Source organism: Mya arenaria, chromosome 10, assembly GCF_026914265.1.
Source record: "Mya arenaria isolate MELC-2E11 chromosome 10, ASM2691426v1".
NCBI lineage: Eukaryota > Metazoa > Mollusca > Bivalvia > Myida > Myidae > Mya > Mya arenaria.
In genome coordinates, this window is record NC_069131.1 from 59,598,450 (window position 1) to 59,621,153 (window position 22,704).

The window sequence follows — 22,704 nt, forward strand, 5'->3', positions numbered from 1 at the left end:
TGTTGTACAGCCAGAACTGACCTTTTCAATTGTATGACCTTTAAAACACATTTTTTTTATACTGCTGTAACTTGTCATACAGCCAAAACATACAAATGTTGTAACCTTTGACCTGAACTCTGTCATACTGCCAGAACATACCTTCTCAGTTTTGTGACTTTTGACCTCAACTCTTTGTAATACTGCCAGAACATACCTTCTCAATTTTGTGACCTTTGACCTGAACTCTTTGACATACTGCCGGAACATACATGTACTATCTCAATTTTGTAACCTTTGACTTGAACTATTTGACATACTGCCGGAGCATACATGTACCTTCTCAGTTTGTGACTTTTGACCTCAACTCTTTGTCACAATGCAAAAATATACCTTCTCAATTTTGTGACCTTTGACCTGAACTCTTTGACATACTGCCGGAACATACATGTACTATCTCAATTTTGTAACCTTTGACTTGAACTATTTGACATACTGCCGGAGCATACATGTACCTTCTCAGTTTGTGACTTTTGACCTCAACTCTTTGTCACAATGCAAAAATATACCTTCTCAATTTGGTGACCTTTGACCTCAACTCTTTGTCATACTGCCGGATCTTAGCAACTTCCGTCCATGCTTCTTCTTGCTTGCACTGGTTGATGTGGGAACGAAGGAAGAGCCCATTCCATAACAACTAAAAATAGAAAGAAACATGAGTGATTGGCCTTGCTACCAATGTGACTTGTAATTGATAAATATATGTATTAAGATTAATGAGAATATATTCAAAGCTTTTCTGTTATGAGATGATTGCTTGTTTCAGTGGCATATCAAGTGATGTGATCACCAAAAGTGTTTTTTATCACTAGATTGAGATTTAGGGGTTAACGAGATGAAATAAAATTGATATTGAACTGAAACAAATCTCCATTTAGAGGAGTCCATGATCTTAACTTTTGATTAAGCCATATGTTTCAATGTCGGTAGAAATGTTTTCAAGCCATTTATAAACAAGCACATTTTGTGGGAATGATGTGAAGGCCTGAGTGCATACGTGAAGTTACCCCAGCAAATACATCAACAGTTATTGCAATAACTTGTGGGTCTTGATAAACATAAACATGTAATTAATTATAACACAATAACAAGTATATGCATTAAGCTTTATGTGAATATGTTTACCCATTTTTCTTCATAACAGTAATCATTAAAGTCATTAGAACATCAATGACACCAAGGCATCGGCTGAAAGCCATATCATCAGTGGCAGGGGGCATACATAGGATTAGGTTAGCGCCAGTTGATTATGAACTAAGGGTCATATAAACTTACCAGGCACTGAGGGGCCAAAAAGGGTCATATCATCACGGGGAAGGGGTCATAAAATTATTTGAAATTAAAAGATCCCTAGTTGAGTTTGGATCAACGGCCATATAAACTTTCTAGGTACTAAGGGGCCACTGAAGGCCATATCGTGAGGCTTGGCCTTACAAGAAATTGATGTAGAAAGTGCATTCTTGCATACCGGACGTGTGTTTCTGGTCATGTGACCAGTGCTGGAAAAACCCATCTTACATACCCCATGTAAGATGAGTCACGCGCAACAATGCGCCACTTCTTATTTCATATTATTGTATGGTTTATGAAAAATATATTATGCCATTTCAATAAAGCGCAATCAAATATATTTGTTTGCAAGACTTTTAATTAAAATTGAAAATAAATAATCATATAATACACTATTTTTAGTTATTTAAAATTACTCCGCTCTATGACGTCAGTAAACAAGGTCGCACGCGCTTTTTGGTTAAATTGTACAAAAGTTCTTATTCAATGTCATTTTTTCCACAAATTGATAAATTTGGATATGCAAGAAAAAATATCAATCATGTGTTTCCTGTCCGGATCGAAAATTCCGACCCTCGGGCACGCTGCGTGGCCGGTAACTCGGCAAGCCTCGTTATCGACTTACGCACGTGCCCTCGGGTCGGACTTTTCTATCTGTACTGAAATCACATGAAAGATACTTATACTACCACACATGGGTAGAACCAACGGTCATATAAAGTTATCTGGTACTGAGAGGCCACTGATGGCCATACCACGACAAGGCTCATGTCAAACATGGAAATGAAATAGCCAAAGTTTGGATAGGACCAAGGGTCAGGGACACTGAGAGGCAGACCATTATGAGAATGCGGTCATACATGAAATTGATGTAGTGCCTAGCACTTCTCGGTAGGTTCAAGGGCAATATAAACTTACCAGGCTCTGAGGGGCCACTGAGGGCCATATCACCATAGGGTTGGGGTCATACATTGGATTGATATAGCGTCCTAACACTTCTGGTCGGTTTAGGTAAGACCAGAGTGAGACAGTTCGACTCTCTAATTTCAAACATCGCCGCTCCAAGTCTGAGTTGCACAGGAAGGTTCCTGAAATGTTGTAAGAGAGATTCTTTTTTAGTTCAGTTTAATGCTATTTTTTCCACATTAAATAAAATGATTGTGAACTAATTTGTAATTGATTATATCAATCAGTCTTTGTTGGCATGATGTTACACAAGAGTTTGATCTTAAAGATGCACTTTTACTCCCAAATAAGATTAACCAAAATTAATACAATTGTTTTAATATACCAAATAGGATGAATAAATGTGGAATGGTTCTTATGAAAGTTTCGGAGTTTAATTTAAAAGAAAGGTGTAGAAAACATGGTATTTCTACCTTATGAGACGATAGAAGATCACAGTGAATCTTTTAGCACTCACCAATCATTTAATATTTGTGCATTTTCAGCTATTAAACGCATGGATACAATCTTGTTACCAGTAATTAATATTTTCTATAAATGCATTATTTAGTAAGTAGTATAAGATTTATCACTCAAAATTTTTGTTTGTTATACATGTGTATGCATTGATCTTGAATAAGAGTGTCACTTTAAGCAGTGGAGAAAATCTGTATTGTTAGCATGATATTACACAAGAGTATGACCTAAAGCCGAGTCCAAAGGGGTTAGATTAGCTTGCAACATAGACTTGTGGTATTAGTTACACGTCTTGTGGTAAGGTAACTCTCAGCATAGTCTGAAGTATGTTTAATTAACATCTAGCTTGTTTTTCAAAGAAATGCCTTTATATTGTTTATAAGTCTCTCATTTGCTTTACTGTCATTCAACCGTCTGTATGTCTCTGATGATCCAATCTTTTAATATCATTCAATCAATAATAATTTCAAGGGGTAATCCTGTTTTCGGCTTAAACTACATTTCAATAAAAATCTCATAAGAACATTTATCATATAAATTTCGCCTTATAACACTTTGGGTGTACCAGAACACTCTTAAGCAGCTGAAGGTGCATGATTAAGATATTTTATAGAAACAGGGCCCTAAATGTTGATTATAGTGTTTTGATTTTAAGGATTAAAAACAATTCATTCCAGCTGAAGATTGCCGGCTTTTGCGCTTAATTTATATAAGTCATACAGTTTATTAATTATTGCTGTTAATTATTTAAGAGATTGTTCAGTTGATAAATATTGCTGTAAATCATTATAAAAATCATACAGTTTTCCATGATTAATACTGTAAATTGATACTCAGTCCTAGCTATAAACCATACAGTAGCAAGAAGTTCTTCAAGAGACTGAAAGTAAAGCTAACAGTATTTATTTCCAGCCATGTGGTTAATATGAGTTTGGCTGAAATGTTCAAACATGGCTATCTTATGGCTATACTTTAACTTACTTGATAAAACAAATCTTAAAGGCCTAGTTTAAGCCTTCTATAAGTGCCCCCTCCCCCCTCCAAATCGTTGTATAGTACACAACCTCTGTGTATTGTTGATCTTTATCTCATTGCCTGGTGCCTTTTATCAGATCTCCAATCTGAGTATCCTGCTGTGCAGTTTTGGAGGTTTCGTTATAATATTGGACCCTAAATGGCCCTAAGCCAATATACCAATATACAGGAAATTGGCCCCTACTGTGACACAAGTGCAATTAGCAGGAGCAGCACAGCAATGGATTATCATGCAAAATAATAAATATACATAATTTTGACACTAAAGTAAAGATAACAGCTAAGGTATTCATAACAAACTATTAGTTGTTACAATACATAAACATTAAAAATTGAACTTTGGCCCTTACAAGTGCTCATTCAGTGTGCATTAATAGTGTTGTTCTGACCTAGCACCCTGCCCTTTCCAAATCCTGGCTGGAGCACTTAATTACCACCACACTATATTTTAAGCTAACTTAACTCACTACCAGAATATCTTGTAAGCTTACTCAACTTACCAAACTGTGAAGAGTAGGCATGTTCAAACAACAAGATCAGGAAGTCTTCTGTGAATTCAAACGAGCATGGAAACTGTTGCCAAATCTGCAATAGGAAAGTTGTTACTTAAGAACAACAAATTTATACATGCAAGTCCTAATCATGGCCAATATAAAGCAAATATAGAGAAGTAATATATTCAAGGAAATATAATTATAACAAGGTTGGTTTTGCTTAAAATAAACATTTACCTTACAAATGTCAAACTTGAAAAAAACCTGAAACTTTTGAGAAGAAAAATCGAGAAAAAAAAATGTTTTCCCAAACAGATTCTACTAATTATACTGATTTTTTTCTCTTAATATATTTAGATAAATTGTACTCATAAAATTGATATACCGTGATAGAAAAGCATATATTCTGTAAGAAAACATTTGTTAATGGCATCTATGAGGCATAACTCATATAACATTTGCAATTAATATCTTACAAAAACATGACATAAAATTGAGGTAATTGGAATTTATATTCCAAGCGGCTTCAAAGAATTCCCTAACAGATTTTATGATGGAAACAATAATTTTCAAGCTTTGTTAAAATTGATATATCTTACCAACTTTTATTAACCAACAACAAACAGCAATTGGCAGATACTCATTAAAACAGCATTTTGTCCTATTTAGCCTAAAATCATTAAATTTTAAATAGCGTTTGTAACGTCTTAGGGTTTAAAGGAATAAAGATTCAACACGCTATTGGACTATGCATGTTAAAACTTCTAAAATTACATGTTTGCTATGATGCTATCAGTAGAGAAGTGAACTCAACTATAATATTTGGGAGGCGGAGCCAATATAGCTAGGCGTGCTTGACAGGTTGACCTTAAATCACATTACAGTGTTACTAATGGTTTGCAGCAAAATTTAGTATTTTCTTTAAATATTTTCAATATATGTCAACAACAGAGCTTCTGTTGGAACGCATGATGATCTTTTTTTATTGCGACAAGTATATCTATTCACATTTCAAAAATAAAATTGTTTTCCATGTCAGTCCCTATAAAATATAGAAACTTATGTCCCTTTAAGCCTGAGTGACATGACTTTTATGTGTGTGGCGTCTGGCTGAATATGAAACATCTACTATGGCAAAGAAACATGACCACTCTTTGATAAATCCTGCAACACCAGTTGGGTAAGAAAATAATTATTTTTTAATCTCATCATCAATTTTCCCCTTAGGCAAGTATTGGTAAACAAGAGGCCCAAGAGGGCCTATGCTCTACTGGCATGGCTCTTGTGGTCATTTTCAATCCAGAGCATGTACGTATGAGTAATAGGCAACAAAATTAGTTCACTTTTTGTGTTTGGGTAAGCTAAAAGACGCTGCATGTTCAACATCTGAGGACAGAAAGTGTTGTAAGCAGATTAGTTGCATGAACTGTTTTAATATGTGCCAAGTAAAGGTAATCTGAGGGTAAAAAATATTTGCTTTCAAAACTGTACTCATGGTCAAAATTTCATTTCTGTAGCTTTAAAAATAAAACAGTTGGTCAAAAGGTCAAAGTCAAGGACATCCGAGGACAACATTGATGCTCGTTTGCAAAACTGTGCACATGGTCAAAATTTCATTGCTGTAGCTTTAAAAATTAAAAAGTAAGTAAAAAAAGGTGGGGTCAGCTTTTGCCCTAGGGGCATAATTTCAAATGTTTTGCTAGACGGTCATCATATGATGCTCCACAACGAATATCAAAGGTATGGGCCTTGTGGTTTGAAACAAGAAGATTTTGAAAATATTTCTTAAATAAGTCTCTAGGAAACATGAAAGCCTTGTTCAAAATAGCAAGGATCTGCATAGCTGTTTCAGACAAAAAGGTTTTTAACATTTACCAATTTAAGTATACCAAACCTGTGAACCCTGGGGCAAAATTTGAACAAACATTTACAAGCAATTGTGACTTTACATGTAAACTTGGCTAAAAATAGACTTCGCTCATATAGACTTGGCTAAAAATAGACTTAGCTAAAAATAGCATTTTTTTAATACTTTTAAGACCCTTAATCTAGGCATGCATGGGCGGATTTGCTGGTTTTCAAAAGAAACCGAGTTTTAATAGATATCTAAATACTGTACAAGTTTCATCGAGATAAAATCAAAACTGAAGACTGTATCATGTTCACAAGCAATTGTTTACAGACGCACATACTTTTTTTATACTTTCAAGGCCCATAATCTAGGCATGCATGGGCGGATCTTGCTGGTTTTCAAAAGGAACCAAGCTCTAATGGATATCTAAATACTGTACAAGTTTCATCGAGATACAGTCAAAACTGAACACGGTATCATGTTCACAAGCAATTATTTACACAATAGCATTTTTCTATATTATCAAGGCCCATAATCAAGGCATGCATGGGCGGATCTGGCTGGTTTTCGAAAAGGAACCGAGCTCTAATGGATATCTAGATACTGTACAAGTTTCATCGAGATACAATCAAAACTGAACACTGTATATATGGTGTTCACAAGCAATTGTTTACAGACGCACTGATTTTTTATACTTTCAAGGCCCATTATCTAGGCATGCATGGGCGGATCTGGCTGGTTTTCGAAAGGAACCGAGCTCTTATGGATATCTAACTACTGTACAAGTTTCATCGAGATACAATCAAAACTGAAGACTGTATCGTGTTAACAAGAAATTGATTACAGATGCACGGCCTTTGGCCAGTAGAGCTAAAAATCAGGGAAATGATTGATATGAAGGTTTTTACAAGCCACATAATTTCTTATGTATAAAAAATATCCAATTCTCAAGTTTTCTAATAACAGTAAAAATTATATATCAATACCTGCCAGACGCAATCAAGGAACAGGAGAAAAACTGGCGACTCTTGGCGCTGTTTTGTGATTGCATGTGCCGATTTCGCACATCGGTCTGTGAAAGGATGACCGGCTTGTAACCATTCCCGTTCTATCAATGCTTCGAACCTGACATAAACAATAAAAGTACAATTGTATAAGCTTCAGAATATGCACTTGTATAACAGACATGTGTGTCTGTGATTTCGCAACACTTAAAAAAAGACAAATCACGTGCCCTGAAAATGTATCATTCACATGTTTTCAGGGCAAATCAAGGGATAATGCAGATGCCAGTCACAAGACCTATTCTTATAATGCTGGTATATTTCTTTTAGAAAAATACCAAGAATTTGCTGTTTGATTAATGACACGCAATCAGTGATTTTTTTCAAAATAATTTTCTGACCAAATTTTGTGATGATTGGACTAAATTGTTGATTGGATAAGACTAGTTATAGGTTATTTTATAAATAAAGACTGATAACGCTTGAGTGACTTAATCAATATGGCTGGTTATTAAAACTTGTCCAAGATATAAGATATTACGCCCATTCGAAATTTTGACTCATTTGGTGATGATTGTTTAATGGTTTCTAAAGTTATTTATCGAACCAGACTGATTTATGGCACATTCTATAAACAAAGGGCAATGACTCTTAAGTGACTAAAGTGATATGGCTGGTTATCAAACTTGTCCAAGACATGATGCCAATACACAAACAGACCAAATTTGGTGATAAATTTTGGACAAAGGCTTCTAAAGTTTTTAAGCGGACAACAAGGACACATATTCTCACGAAGAATGTATACAATGGAAAAACCTTCATTGGAGTTGGAAAGAGGACTTAGTGGGTTTAAATTCTAAGAAAGAGAAATTCAGGTAGTACAGGAAATATTAATGATTTTTGGGGGAAGAATTTGAGCTTTTTTTTGATAAATGGAGGCTTTTAGACGAGGAGAAAGAGCAGGTATTCAGCCCTAAAATTAGCCCAAAATAATCTGCCAATTATTTATTTTTTCCCTGAAAACATCGAAATGAATCCAAAGTTCATGTTTGGTTAACTAGCATGAAATAAAATCACCGGGGAAATTGAATTAATTGATATAAAAACCCAGGAGGTAACCAACCTTTAATAATAAATTAACTGAATGAAAATGATGGTCTTTTTCTTGTTTTAACAAAGGCAATATAATAATAACACCGGAAATAAGCACAGTACGAGAGTCTCGTAAATTCTGCCAATTATGACAGAAAAGCTAGAAAATAAAGAAAACTTTATTCTACCTTTTGATATCAGTGTGATACTTCTTGTGATATTTTGCTGGTTAGTTCTAAAGCCAAGAATACTGGCGCAATGTTCATATTGCCATCAAATTTCACACATTTTATGAGAAAACAACAAACCAATTCTCGTTGTAATCAGAGTACAAAAACATAAAAAAGGTGAGTGTCCATGGCATTAATGAAAGGTTTTCATTGGCTAGCAGGGATTCTTCAAGAACTGACGCATGGAACTATTTCTCTTGTCATGGAAACAATATTAAAGGAATATCCTGAGATTGTTTTTTCTTCTATGTCTAAGTAAAACAGTGCATTATTCAGTTTTCACTAAATGGTTTTTTTAGCAACAGATCGTCAATTAGTCACCAATGAAGCATCAGTCAGTCTTCGCCTCATCACTGATCAATCATAGATAAGTCACTAGAAGGTTACAAAAGGGTCAACAATCTTGTCTTGGCCAAAAACAATTGCTGCCCAGTGAAAACCTACAATAGTCTACAATAAAAAAAAAACTCTTGGAAACCTTCTGTGCCACCAAATCAGTTGCAGACAGCCTTTTTTTAAATGTTCACAAGGCTGATTGCAACCAATGCATCTGCCCTCAGAATCCTTAAATGTAGCACCAACATTGAAACCTTTCAGAGACCTCTGAATTCACTAAGCAACTGTCAGTTTTGGAGAAAAATGAGAAGAAAAAAAACTGTCAGTTTTTATTGTCACGAAGGGGTCACATCAAAGGTTGCAACAGTGAAACAGTGAAAATAATAAAATAATACTTAACTAATAAAGACACCAGAAAGCAGAATTATAATATGTACAGTGAAACCTTTCAGAGACTTATGAAATCTTTTAGCAAATGTCATTTTTTGGTCACGAAGGGGTCACAAAAGCAATACAGTGAAATATAATTTTATTTCACTAATAAAACACCAGGAGCATGTAATATATTCAGAAAACCTTTCAGAGACCTCTGAAATCTCTCAGTGATTGTCAAAAAATGAGATGTTAAAAAGGGGTCACAACAGTGATACAGTGAAATATCCTTTTTTTTCTCTAATAAAAACACCAGAAAGCATATGATATATACAGTGAAACCTTTAGAGATCTCTGAAATCTCTCAGCGATTGTCATCTGTTATTGTCATAAATGGGTCGCATATAAGGTCGCAAAAGTAAAGCAGTGAAATAACATTTTTATTTCATTGATAAAAACACTGAAAGCATATATCGTCAACCTAGTGCAATAACACAATAAATGCATATAGGAATTGAAGCAGATATTGAGTTGTTGCAGGAAGGTGATGATATACAGGGAAATGTTTCAGAGAATTCTGAAATCCCTCAGCAATTGTCAATTTTTCATTGTCATGAAGGGTGACACTGTATCTACAGTGATATAGTGCAATATCATTTATATTTCACTGATAAGAGAAAATATATACACTTCTTACCCAGTAAAAGTCCTGCAGTCTGGATCCATTATGACCTGTGCCAGTGATGTCACCTGGAGGGTTGTGTCCATGCCTTCAGATCCATGGACAAGCACGCACGCAGCTGTAGAGGAAAGATATTATTAGGTAAAATAAAAATTCGTTTGATTAGGTACCAAGTTTACTTTTTATTTCAATATAAAATGTAGGAGAAACTTCTTATAAAAGACACCAAAATGCAACATTTTGGACTACGGTAGGCATTGTTTTAAATTTTCTTAGAGGAGTACACCCTGGAACCCCCTGCCAACACTTCCATTAGAATAGATTTCGGTTCGGAGGGAGGGGTGCAAGGCAAAAGGTTATGCCCCTAAGATATGCACACTCTAATGCTAAATCCTGGATCCAAATGTTGAAAGACAGTAAATGTTTTGTCCTCATTGTAAAGATGTCATAGAGATAGAATATCACTTTTTTTTAGTGTGTCCTTAATATGATAATATAAGACAAGAATATTTAGAAAATAAGAAAACACAAATAAAGTTTAATATATTGATGTCTTGTAATATTGAAAATTTTAAGAAAAAAACTGCACACCATTTATACTCAGCTTTTGAAAAGAGAAATACTTTTTTCAAGAATAAACATTATTAGCTTGTTACAAGTTGTGACTGTTAGTATATTGTATTGTATATAAAATATATCGATGTAAGTGTATCAAAATTACAAACTATGTTTTGACAGATACTATTATTTGATCCATTTTAATTTGCACAAGTAGTTTTCAATTGTATGTAATGTGTGATGTTTCAAGGGCTGGTGGCCTTCTAGTAAATAAACTGTTTGTTGTTGTTTGTTGTTATTGTTGTGCAACAAATTTCATGTGAATGAGTAATAGCCATTTTGAAGTTTTTGCTCCAGGCTGACGTCATCGACAATATCAGCAAGGCCATCACTGCAAATTATACAACAAGATTTCTTTGTGGGGACTGTAAACCGCAAAATGTTTTTGCACAATGCTGACGTTAGTGGTGATAACAGCAAGGCCACCACTGCTAATTATACAACAAATATGTGTGGGGACTTCAGATCATGAAATCTTTTTGCACAATGTCGATATCAGAGGCAATAACAGCAGGCCTGTAATCACCGTGAATTATGCAACAACAATGTATGGGGACTGCAGGTTATGGTGCTGTCAGACAAAAATTGCTACAACGGCAACATATAATTATAGAGTAGTTATGTGCCTTAAAGCTGCACTTTCACAGTTGACATTTATGATTTTTTTTGGTCTCAGAATCAGCTGATTTTGCCATCAAGGCCTTCAATTCAGTCATATAAGATAACTCACAATACAATAGAACTCATTATTTCGAGAAACGGCCAAAACATTTATTTTCTTAAAGAGTTAGTAATGCTTTCAAGCACAAAACATCAATTTTCAACTATAAATATGAAGTGCTGTAATCTTATGTTTAGTCCTCCTTCTCATAGCAAAAAAATTTGTTTGGTTAGGGTTTCAAAAATTCATTTCATATTTCAAAAATAGGTAGGGTAGGTAGGCTTTTTATTTTTTTTTATTTTTTTTTTATTAGGCTTTATTTAAGAATGTCATTTTCATCATTGGAGAATGGTGTTAAAGTTATCTCCTGTATAAGCATTTAAGGTTTTAAACTCCATATTTAAACAAGAGCCGTCGTAAGACAGCGCGCTCGACTACGCCGCTTTGACTGAAGTGAATACAATAACGATGTAATATTACCAAGTTTGGTCTCTTTATGTCAAACCTAACTATAATTATTCCATACATAAGGTGACTTTGATGCTGAAGCCCGAACAATGACGCAAGTCATTCAAATAACTTGATTTCCCATTATGAAAATGTGGTTAAGAATATACAAATATGCCTTTCAAAAGAAATTTAAAAAAAAAAAAATTCAAGGGCCAGAATTTGTATTTAGGGTTGAAATGGAGTTATGTTTCTTGTTGTAAGATGGTCGTAAATAATTTTGAATTTTAACAAGTGCATTGAATGAATGGTATAGAGGCTTTTTTTATTAAAATCCCAATTTGCCCTTAACTTTAACTTGCCTAAAACTTTAAATCAATCAGGGGCCATAACTTGAATTAATTAAGGATATGGAGTTATGTAAACTCATTGGGTGGCGGTCCTGAACAATTGTGTGAAGAATTAAGTCAATTGAATGAAGGGTATAGAAGTTATTAATAAATATCCCAACCTGCCCTAAAACTTTAACCTAAGTTCCATGGACAATCAGGGGCCATAATTTGTATTAAAGATAATATGGAGTTATCAAACCTCATTATATGATGGCTCTGGACAACTGTGTGAAGTATTAAGTCAATTGAATGAATGGTATTGGAGTTTTAAGTGAAAATCCCAACTTGCCCTAAAACTTTAACCTGCCCTAAAACTTTAACCTAAGTCAATCAGGGGCCATAACTTGTATTTAGGATAATATGGAGTTATTTAATCTCATTGTGTGATGGTCCTGAACAACTGTGTGAAGTATTAGGTCAATTGAATGAAGGGTATAGAAGTTATTAATAAATATCCCAACCTGCCCTAAAACTTTAACCTAAGATCCATAGTCAATCAGGGGCCATAATTTGTATTAAAGATAATATGGAGTTATCTAACCTCATTATGTGATGGCTCTGAACAACTGTGTGAAGTATTAAGTCAATTGAATGAATGGTATTGGAGTTTTAAGTGAAAATCCCAACTTGCCCTAAAACTTTAACCTGCCCTAAAACTTTAACCTAAGTCAATCAGGGGCCATAACTTGTATTTAGGATAATAAGGAGTTATGTAACCTCATTGTGTGATGGTCCTGAACAACTGTGTGAAATATTTAGTCAATTGGACAAAGGGTATAGAAGTTATTAATAAATATCCCAACCTGCCCTAAAACTTTAACCTAAGTTCCATAGTCAATCAGGGGCCATAATCTGTGTAAAGAATACTATGGAGTTATCTCACCTCGTCATGTGATGGCCCTGAACAACTGTGTGAAGTATTAAGTCAATTGAATGAAGGGTATTGGACTTATAAGTGAAAATCCCAACTTGCCCTAAAACTTGAACTGGACGCCGACGCCAGGGCGAGTAGTATAGCCCACCTATTCTTCAAATAGTCGAGCTAAAAACCAAAAAAAAAGAGAAAGTTTTTCATTATTTTTTTCAAACTGACTATAACAAGAGGCCCAAAAGGGCCTACGCTCTACTGGCATGGCTCTTGTGGTCATTTTCAATCCGAGGACAACATTAATTCTTGTTTGCAAAACTGTTCACATGGTCAAAATTTCATTACTGTAGCTTTAAAAATTAATAAGTAAGTCAAAAGGGGTGGGGCCAGCTTTTGCCCAAGGGGCATTATTTCAAATGTTTTCAATTGCATCATTTGATGCTCCACAACAAATATCAAAGGTATGGGCCTTGTGGTTTGAAACAAGAAGATTTTGAAAATATTTCTTAAATAAGTCTCTAGGAAAATTGTGACACCCAGGGCAGTGCCAGTTTTGACTGGGGGGGGGGGGGGGGGAGTCCGTCCCTTACAAAGAAAAGAGAGCTCTTCCCTGGGCCTCCGCCAACGTCGCCGAGGTCGTTTGCATTTGCCACACTGGTCCCTTGCGGGACAATCTCCGTGGGGGGGGGGGGGGCAGTAATGACCCCAGGGGCATAATTTGAACAAACCTTCACAAGCAATTGTGACTTTACATGTATACTTGGCTAAAAATAGACATCGCTCATGTAGACTTGGCTAAAAATAGACTTAGCATTTTTTATACTTTCAAGACCCATAATCCAGGCATGCATGGGCAGATCTGGCTGGTTTTCAAAAGGAACCGAGTTCTAATGGCTATCTAAATACTGTACAAGTTTCATTGAGATACAATCAAAACTGAAGACTGTATCATGTTCACAAGCAATTGTTTACAGACAAACTGATTTTTTAATACTTTCAAGGCCCATAATCTAGGCATGCATGGTCAGATCTGGCTGGTTTTAGAAAGGAACCGAGCTCTAATGGATATCTAAATACTGTACAAGTTTCATTGAGATACAATCAAAACTGAAGACTGTATCATGTTCACAAGCTAGTGTTTACACAATAGCTTTTTTTTATACTATCAAGGGCCATAATCTAGGCATGCATGGGCGGATCTGGCTGGTTTTCGAAAGGAACCGAGCTCTAATGGATATCTAGATACTGTACAAGTTTCATCGAGATACAATCAAAACTGAAGACTGTATCGTGTTCACAACCAATTGTTTACAGACGCACGAATGCAGGGACGCACGGATGCACATACTACGTACACATTACCATCATATAAGCTCTTCTGGCCTTTGGCCAGTAGAGCTAAAAACGGTAGGGTCGGCGCCTATTCCATAGGTAGGGTCGGGTAACCCGAACCAAATGTATTTTTTTTAGGCCTAATAATATCAGCGAATCATACAATAGTTTACCTTAAAAGATAACATGAATGTCATTAATGACAGTACTAGTGTTAACGTTACCGGGTAACTAGGGTTTTAGGTAGAGGATTTTGGGAGGGTTATGCACCCTATCCTTTTTTGGTAGCACATTTCTGCCCTCATGGAGACCAGAATGTGCACCCTCCTGCCTTCAAAGAGTGAAATTCTTTTGATAATCAAATATTTCTTTTGTTTTGATTAAAAATTGAAATTTGATAATGAATTCAAACAAACTTTACATTATTTAGCAGTTGAAACCTAATATTACATCTGAAAAACACAATTTTTAACATTTTCTATGAAATTCATAATGCTTATTTTTAATCATTCACAGCCCAATACTTTGTGGGTTTTTGTCCCTTAGCACCCAGTCCCTTCCTGCAGCACCCTGTCCTTTTAAAAAAACCTGCTAAAACCCTACATTAACAAAATTCTGGGTGCTTATTCACAAGTGTCTTGAGTTTTGAAACTGGGCAGGTTTTGTTCTTGGTCAACATTCACTAACCTATGAGTCTTAGTTTAAAACTCGATATCAAGTTCTTTAATGCTTCAAAATATCTACCAGTATAGTACAACCCCATTGGTTTGTACTTGCTTGGCTTGGCTTTAATTCCTTGTTGGCTCAAACTAAATGTAAAGGACCGATTTCTTTTAGTGTAAGTAGACATTCCCGCTTAACTCAAATCTTCCAGGCTTGAGGAATTTTTTTTCGGTTCCTGGGAGTGCCAGTCAACGGTAGTGAGGTTTCTACTGTATAATGTAAGCACTTTTTACAAAATATGTGTGCCTGATTGTAAATCAGGTTATTTGTGACAGATCCGATGTGTGAAAATGTATATAATTTTCTGTCACGGATTAAAAACTTAAACTTTATTTTTTAAATTTTTGCTGATGAATAAAATACATTCGAACAAGATGAATAAAATATCAATTTTGATATTTTAAAATTGTTGCTTTTCAAAGCCATTGTAGTAAGCAAATTCCGAAGGTTACCCGTTACTCTGAATAATGGGTGGTGTTATTTGCCAACTATGTTGTTTAAGAACTTTATATGATTAATAACAGTTCATGACCATATAACTTATATAATAACATAGTATACATAAACAGCCAAACATAATCAGATATGATTTTCCCAATTATAAGTTGAGATGGCACATATTCTAATACGTATATATATTTCCTTAATTAATAAATAAAGGGAGTGAACTGAACATTCATTTTATACATGTATTATTAATAGTAGAGAGAATATGAAAGAACAGAATATCAATAGTAGTCTTAATGATGACAGTACCATAAACAGGAACTTTTGTTCTGACTTTTATGTCCTGGAATTTGAAAACTGAACAACATCATTAAGTCAGTTTGTTAAAATACACAGTACTGCGTTACCACATAGAAACACTCCTTGAACACATTGTTCTGTTTTATGGACGTAAAATGTTTACATTGGACATTTTTGAGCCAACCTGTGGGCCCAAAAAAATTAGGGTAGTCAAATTTGTTTGCATTAATTTATAAGTTGCTTTATTTCAGTCAAAATCAAGAGAGGGAAATATTATTTTATCCTTATTATTGCATTATATAAGTGCATGGTACATCATAATTATAATAAAAATAAAATCAAACTTTTCCATATGCCTCTTATTTATCTTTTATCCTCTTAAAGCTATTGACCATCCTTTAAGGAATGGATTGCGGGGTTGATGTCATAATCGGGGTATGAACGCAATTGGGCTGGTCAAAGTGTGTGGTGTCCGAAGGCCCAATTGCGTTCTTATCCCCGATAATGACATCAATCCTTGTTGAAACTCATCTGAAAGGTGCAGAGATTAAATATATCTTCTTAGTCAGATAGCGTAATAAAAAAAATAGAGGGCATGAAATGCAGATAGCTGATTGGCTGCAATAAATTGATGAACTATGAGTCATATACAAAAGGCATATGATACAAACAAACAACAAACATTGATTAAATCACAGTTAGTCAAGGGATATTATTAAATGCTATGAACATTACAGTTACTAATTTGTATGGCCATGTTTTCTAATATAGTCTAATCCTAGTCAGCACAATATACAAACATCTTCGTAATTGATTCTCAGTTGGCAAAAGTTGTGGTAAATGAGCAGCCTTGTTATGCATTTATTGCCGGTATATGCCAATAATGTCTTTATTTATATACCACATACAAAGAAGATTAATGAAATTGTCTTTCGCAGGCTCAAATGTATGACAAATAAAACTAATATCTTCCCACATATAATTTATTGACGTAGATAGGAAAAAAAGAAAAGGCCAGATTGCATTTTTTCATCCTGACTTGAAAATTTTTTTGCTGATGAATAAAATACATTCGAACAAGATGAATTGTTGCTTTTCAAAGCCATTGTAGTAAGCAAATTACGAAGGTTACCCGTTACTTTGAATAATGGGTGGTGTTATTTGCCAACTATGTTGTTTAAGAACTTTATATGATAAATAACAGTTCATGGCCACTAACTTATATAATAACATAGTATACATAAACAGCCAAACATAATCAGATATGATTTTCCCAATTATAAGTTTAGATGGCACATATTCTAATACGTATATTTCCTTAATTAATAAATAAAGGGAGTGAACTGAACATTCATTTTATACATGTATTATTAATAGTAGAGAGAATATGAAGGAACAGAATATCAATAGTAGTCTTAATGATGACAGCACCGTAAACAGGAACCTGAACAACATCATTAAGTCAGTTTGTTAAAATACACAGTACTGCGTTACCACATAGAAACACTCCTTGAACACATTGTTCTGTTTTATGGACGTAAAATGTTTACATTGGACATTTTTGAGCCAACCTGTGGGCCCAAAACAATTAGGGTAGTCAAATTTGTTTGCATTAATTTATAAGTTGCTTTATTTCAGTCAAAATCAAGAGAGGGAAATATTATTTTATCCTTATTATTGCATTATATAAGTGCATGGTACATCATAATTATAATAAAAATAAAATCAAACTTTTCCATATGCCTCTTATTTATCTCTTATCCTCTTAACGCTGTTGACCATCCTTTAAGGAATGAATTACGGGGTTGATGTCATAATCGGGGTATGAACGCAATTGGGCTGGTCAAAGTGTGTGGTGTCCGAAGGCCCAATTGCGTTCTTATCCCCGATAATGACATCAATCCTTGCTGAAACTCATCTGAAAGGTGCGGAGATAAAATATATCTTCTTAGTCAGATAGCATAATAAAAAAAATAGAGGGCATAAAATGCAGATAGCTGATTGGCTGCAATAAATTGATGAACTATGAGTCATATACAAAAGGCATAAGATACAAACAAACAACAAAAATTTATTAAATCACAGTTTGTCAAGGGATATTATTAAATGCTATGAACATAACAGTTACTAATTTGTATGGCCATGTTTTTCTAATATAGTCGCTCCTAGTCTGCACAACATACAAACATCTTCGTAAATGATTCTCAGCTGGCAAAAGTTGTGGTAAATGAGCAGCCTTGTTATGCATTTATTGCAGGTATATGCCAATAATGTCTTTATTTATATATCACATACAAAGAAGATTAATGAAATTGTCTTTCGCAGGCTCAAATGTATGACAAATAAAACTAATATCTTCCCACATATAATTTATTGACGTAGATAGGAAAAAAAGAAAAGGCCAGATTGCATTTTTTCATCCTGACTTGAAAAAATTGTTTCAGTTCTAAATAAAAGAGTTTGTGGAACATTAAAATTCAGACATTGATTCCCAAATGTTGAGACCATTTCTTACTGAGACTGCATTTCAGGGAGTCAGGTAGGGATGAATGTCTTATTTATTTTTCTCTGCACTGATTGGTTAAGGATACAGGATAGAACACAGAAATCTCGCTCATTTCATTTTGTTAGACATGCAATACACCCCTGCTAGTTTATTTATTCTAAACAACCCTCCGTTAGTGTATTTTCAATACACCCCCAGCTGGTGTTTATCCCATACACCCTCAGCTATTCCATTTTCAATACATTCCGTATACCCTCAGCTATTCCATTTTCAATACACCCACAGCTAGTGTGTATTCCGTATACCCTCAGCTATTCCATTTTCAATACACCCCCAGCTGGTGTTTATCCCATACACCCTCAGCTATTCCATTTTCAATACACCCCCAGCTAGTGTGTATTCCATACACCCTCAGCTATTCCATTTTCAATACACCCCCAGCTAGTGTGTATTCCGTACACCCTCAGCTATTCCATTTTCAATACACCCCCAGCTGGTGTGTATTCCAATAACCCTCAGCTATTCCATTTTCAATAACCCCCAGCTAGTGTGTATTCCGTACACCCTCAGCTATTCCATTTTCAATACACCCCCAGCTGGTGTGTATTCCATACACCCTCAGCTATTCCATTTTCAATACACCCTCCGCTGGTGAGTATTCTATACACCCTCAGCTATTCCATTTTCAATACACCCCCAGCTGGTGTGTATTCCATACACCCTCAGCTATTCCATTTTCAATACACCCTCAGCTGGTGAGTATTCTATACACCCTCAGCTATTCCATTTTCAATACACCCTTTGTTAGCGTATATTGCATACACCCTCAGCTAGTTTTTTTTCAATACAGCCTCAGATAGTGTACATTCCGTTCACCCTCAGAAAGTGTATATTTCGGACACTCTGAGCTGGTATAAATTCAATATACACTCAGATAGTGTTTATTCTATACAATCTCAGATAGTGTATATTCCATTCACCCTCAGATAGTGTATATTTCGGACACTCTTGAGCTGGTATATATTCAATATACCCTCAGATAGAGTTTATTCTATACAACCTCAGATAGTGTACATTCCATTCACCCTCAGATAGTGTATATTCCGGACACCCACAGCTGGAGCACATTCACCCTCAGCTAGCTAGTGCAGTATATGGTATGTCATTTTAAATGTGTCCTCTATTTAAACATAGATGAAGTAACACATAAAAATAGTCTACACATACATGTACGAGTATTGCTTTCCAACTTGTAGCTTTCATTATACGCATGGCAACTTACAGTCTATTTCTTACCTTAATGATAACATATGGTATACAATTTCAAAAGTAAGAACAAATCCCGTATTATTACACATATGGAAACTTACCGTCTTTATCAACGCACTGTGCCACCAGACAGGCGCAGGTCAGTATGTCTTTCACGTGTGACAGCCAACCGCTAGATTCAAGCTTTGACAGCCACTTGTCCTGTGTAGCGCTTGTGTCGGAACATGCTGAAATTTAACCATATCGTCTTAACGGATGTGAAGATTCTTGTATTGGTAGCAAATGATCCAGTGTAACATTGGATGAAATGTAAATTGATATTTGACTGAGTAAAGTAACCGTAACTTATATGACATTTTACAAATTCTGCATACATGTACATAGGCATGAACAGCTTAACATTTCACGAAGGGCTATTCCATTTATAACCCCCGGGAGAAAGGCACTTTAATATTATGCCACCCCCCTACAGAAGCAAATTTACCCTTTTGGGTACCAAATTAGCAAAAAATATCACCCACCCATACATTATTCAAATAATTGCCATCACTCGGGGGTTATATGTTTTACTGGAAAAGCCCTGAGAACAATCTGCTTTACAATTTGTGCTGGTTTTCAGTCATTGCTATAAGTCGTTTTTGAGCTAATAATGCGAGTTTACATTTTCTTCGTTATTTATGACAGAACATAAACTTGTCTGGTTACCGCAGCGATCAACTTGCTTCCCACGAGCCATCTGGTGTTCGATTCCTAGCATGGGCACATACAAGTTTGGATTTAAGAATGTTAAAACGGGCTATAACCATTTTGGTGTTGGGCTTGGGGGGGGGGGCTTCAGGTCATTGGGGGTGAAGCCCTCTGCCCCAAAAACAACCAAGAGCTGTGACATATGCCCCTGATGGGATCTTGTTTGATGAATAGCCATGATTAGAGCAGACAAGATGTTTGTAAAACATATACCCCTCATATGGCAGTCAATTAGTCATTTTGCATTTAATGTCTGTGGGATAATTAAGGCAATGACTAACCTTTCCACCAAGTTTGAGGACTGTAGGTGCAAGTGTTCTCCTTATATTGATCAGTAAATGTTTGTCTGAAGTTTGACCTGAACTCTAAAACTAATAGGGGTCATCTGCTGGTCATTAACAACCCCACCAAGTTTGAGGATGGGAGGCCTTAGCAATCTCTAGTCCAACAGTCTTTTTGTGTTCAAGGTCACCAAAACAGTGACCTTTGACCTACTGACCTCAAAGCAATAAGGGTTATTTGCTATTATGATCATCCTCCCTACCAAGTTTGAGGACAATAGCCCAAGTGAACCAGTACACTTGTTATCAATCTAACAAAGTCTGGTCTACAAACCGACCAACTGACCCCAGGCATCTAAAATTCATATAAGTGTACATCAGATAATTTAAACTAAACATTGTACATACCTTCTATGAGTTTGATGAGTGATTCATGGAACACCGGTCTTCTCTCTATCGATTGGTTGATCCTTTTCCACTGTGAGTAGTGGGCCTCTGGCTCATAGCCCCCGCCTGTAGAAAAATAGTGTGCTTTGATTAACAACTTATAAATTCTGATGCACAGCAAAGGCATGCATAAAATGCATACTATATATCTTATAATAAGATAACGACACAAAAGTATACAAATAAAAAGGTGATTTTCATTATAGGTGAATAATTTTTTCAGTACAATACTCTGATTCTAGTCTTAAATTTGAGTTAAATCTATGTTGGTTAATGAATACAGGCCCTAGGTCTTTTCGATTAGGAAAAATGGGTTACTAATTCTAAAATTGGAAATTTACACTTTGAATAGAAATGAACAAGAATGCTTTAAAAAAAATAGACAGAAATGATAAAAGAATGTGATAGAGTAGTTTCTTTAGAAATACACCAACTTTTTTATTATTTAGGGAAAAGGTAAAGGTTTTAGCATGGGAAACTTGCCAAATTCCAGCCAGAAATTGGTCAGAAAAACACGCACTGCAGGACTAAACATACATAATCAATAAAAAGTTACCAGTCTTCATCTCCAGCTTGGCCAGGGTCTGTGAGCGAGTGTCTATGATATAACCACGAACACCGATGCCGAGAACAGCATTAACGAGCTTCTCGTCATCTTTACATCGTTTTCCACTTGCTCCAGTCAGAGGCTGACTACACCTCATCAGCACGGCCTATGGAAACAATCAAGAGAATTCGTAAACAATAAAGATATTTGTATAATGCACAAAAATTATCATTGTTTTTAATTTTATTTCCAGAAGGGACAGGCATGGAGTGGAAAACAGATTACCACATTTTGCTATTTGTATTGCACGTGGATTTATAATGGGTATATAATAATCTTAATAATTTTCTATCACTACATTTTAATACTTTATCATCCCTGATTCAAACATTCAGACCAATAAAGTTTCATCAAGATAGTGCCAAATATGTGGTATCTATGTCATCAGGCTGAAACAAGATGAGTACACCATTTTTGTTTTGGTATTATAACCATTTTGAACAGCTATAAGACTGTACATGAATATCAACTTAATCATAATAAACTGTAGTTTATGTATATAATTTGTCTAGGAAACAAAATGGGATACTAATGCATGTATTTATGCTTAACATTTTTTAAGAAATTGGGGCCTGACCTGAAATGAGAAAAAAATAGAATGGTTTAAACAGTGGTCAAAAATAACACAAGCCCGCAAGCCCTGCACTGGTAACATGTCTTCCGGGCTTGCTCAAATTCTGAATTTTATATAGCAGGGCTTGTTAAAAAATTTGATGCCAAGCAATAGTATAATAATTCAGGCTTGTTCATTCAAAAGTCTAATTTCGATGACTGATTTAAAGGCACTGTTTACTTTTCCAAAAAAAGTAAAAAAAATCTTTACCTACCAACCCATATTTTGTTAAGGCAGTAACCAGAAACAAACATATTTTTTTTCTTTAGGCCTTATGTACAGTTAAGAAAAAGCCTCAAAACAAAAGGGACAAAACTCATCAATCATTACTGCCAGAGTAATGGACTTTGCTATACATGAGCTCTACAATTGTCTCTAGCAATATCTTACGATCGTTTTTCAGCTACGACCAATCTTAAAGCAGTACTCTCAAAAATTGACAGTTATGACCTTTTTTTAAATCTTTTGTCTCAGAATCAGCTCATTTTGACATCAGTGACATCAGTGCCTTCAATTCAATCATATAAGATAACTCTCATAGAACAGATCTCAATTGTTTGGTGAACTGCTGAAAATTTCATTTTTCTTTAATCGTTGG

The 22,704-nt window shown here is 35.2% G+C and overlaps 1 protein-coding gene across 3 annotated transcripts in view; it reads right to left on the reverse strand.

The window, feature by feature from the left end:
• The window catches only part of LOC128206422 (myotubularin-related protein 9-like), a 37,144-nt gene that overhangs the window by 3,340 nt on the left and 11,100 nt on the right, over positions 1–22,704 (reverse strand). For all 3 annotated transcript variants that reach the window (XM_052908842.1, XM_052908843.1, XM_052908841.1), the window contains exons 6-13: positions 21,443–21,599; positions 20,848–20,952; positions 19,513–19,638; positions 9,864–9,966; positions 7,119–7,257; positions 4,287–4,371; positions 2,248–2,417; positions 549–676 (exon numbers count right to left, since the gene is read on the reverse strand). In XM_052908842.1, the coding sequence (XP_052764802.1) occupies positions 549–676; positions 2,248–2,417; positions 4,287–4,371; positions 7,119–7,257; positions 9,864–9,966; positions 19,513–19,638; positions 20,848–20,952; positions 21,443–21,599 (1,013 nt within the window). The remainder of the gene's footprint in view (positions 1–548; positions 677–2,247; positions 2,418–4,286; positions 4,372–7,118; positions 7,258–9,863; positions 9,967–19,512; positions 19,639–20,847; positions 20,953–21,442; positions 21,600–22,704) is intronic.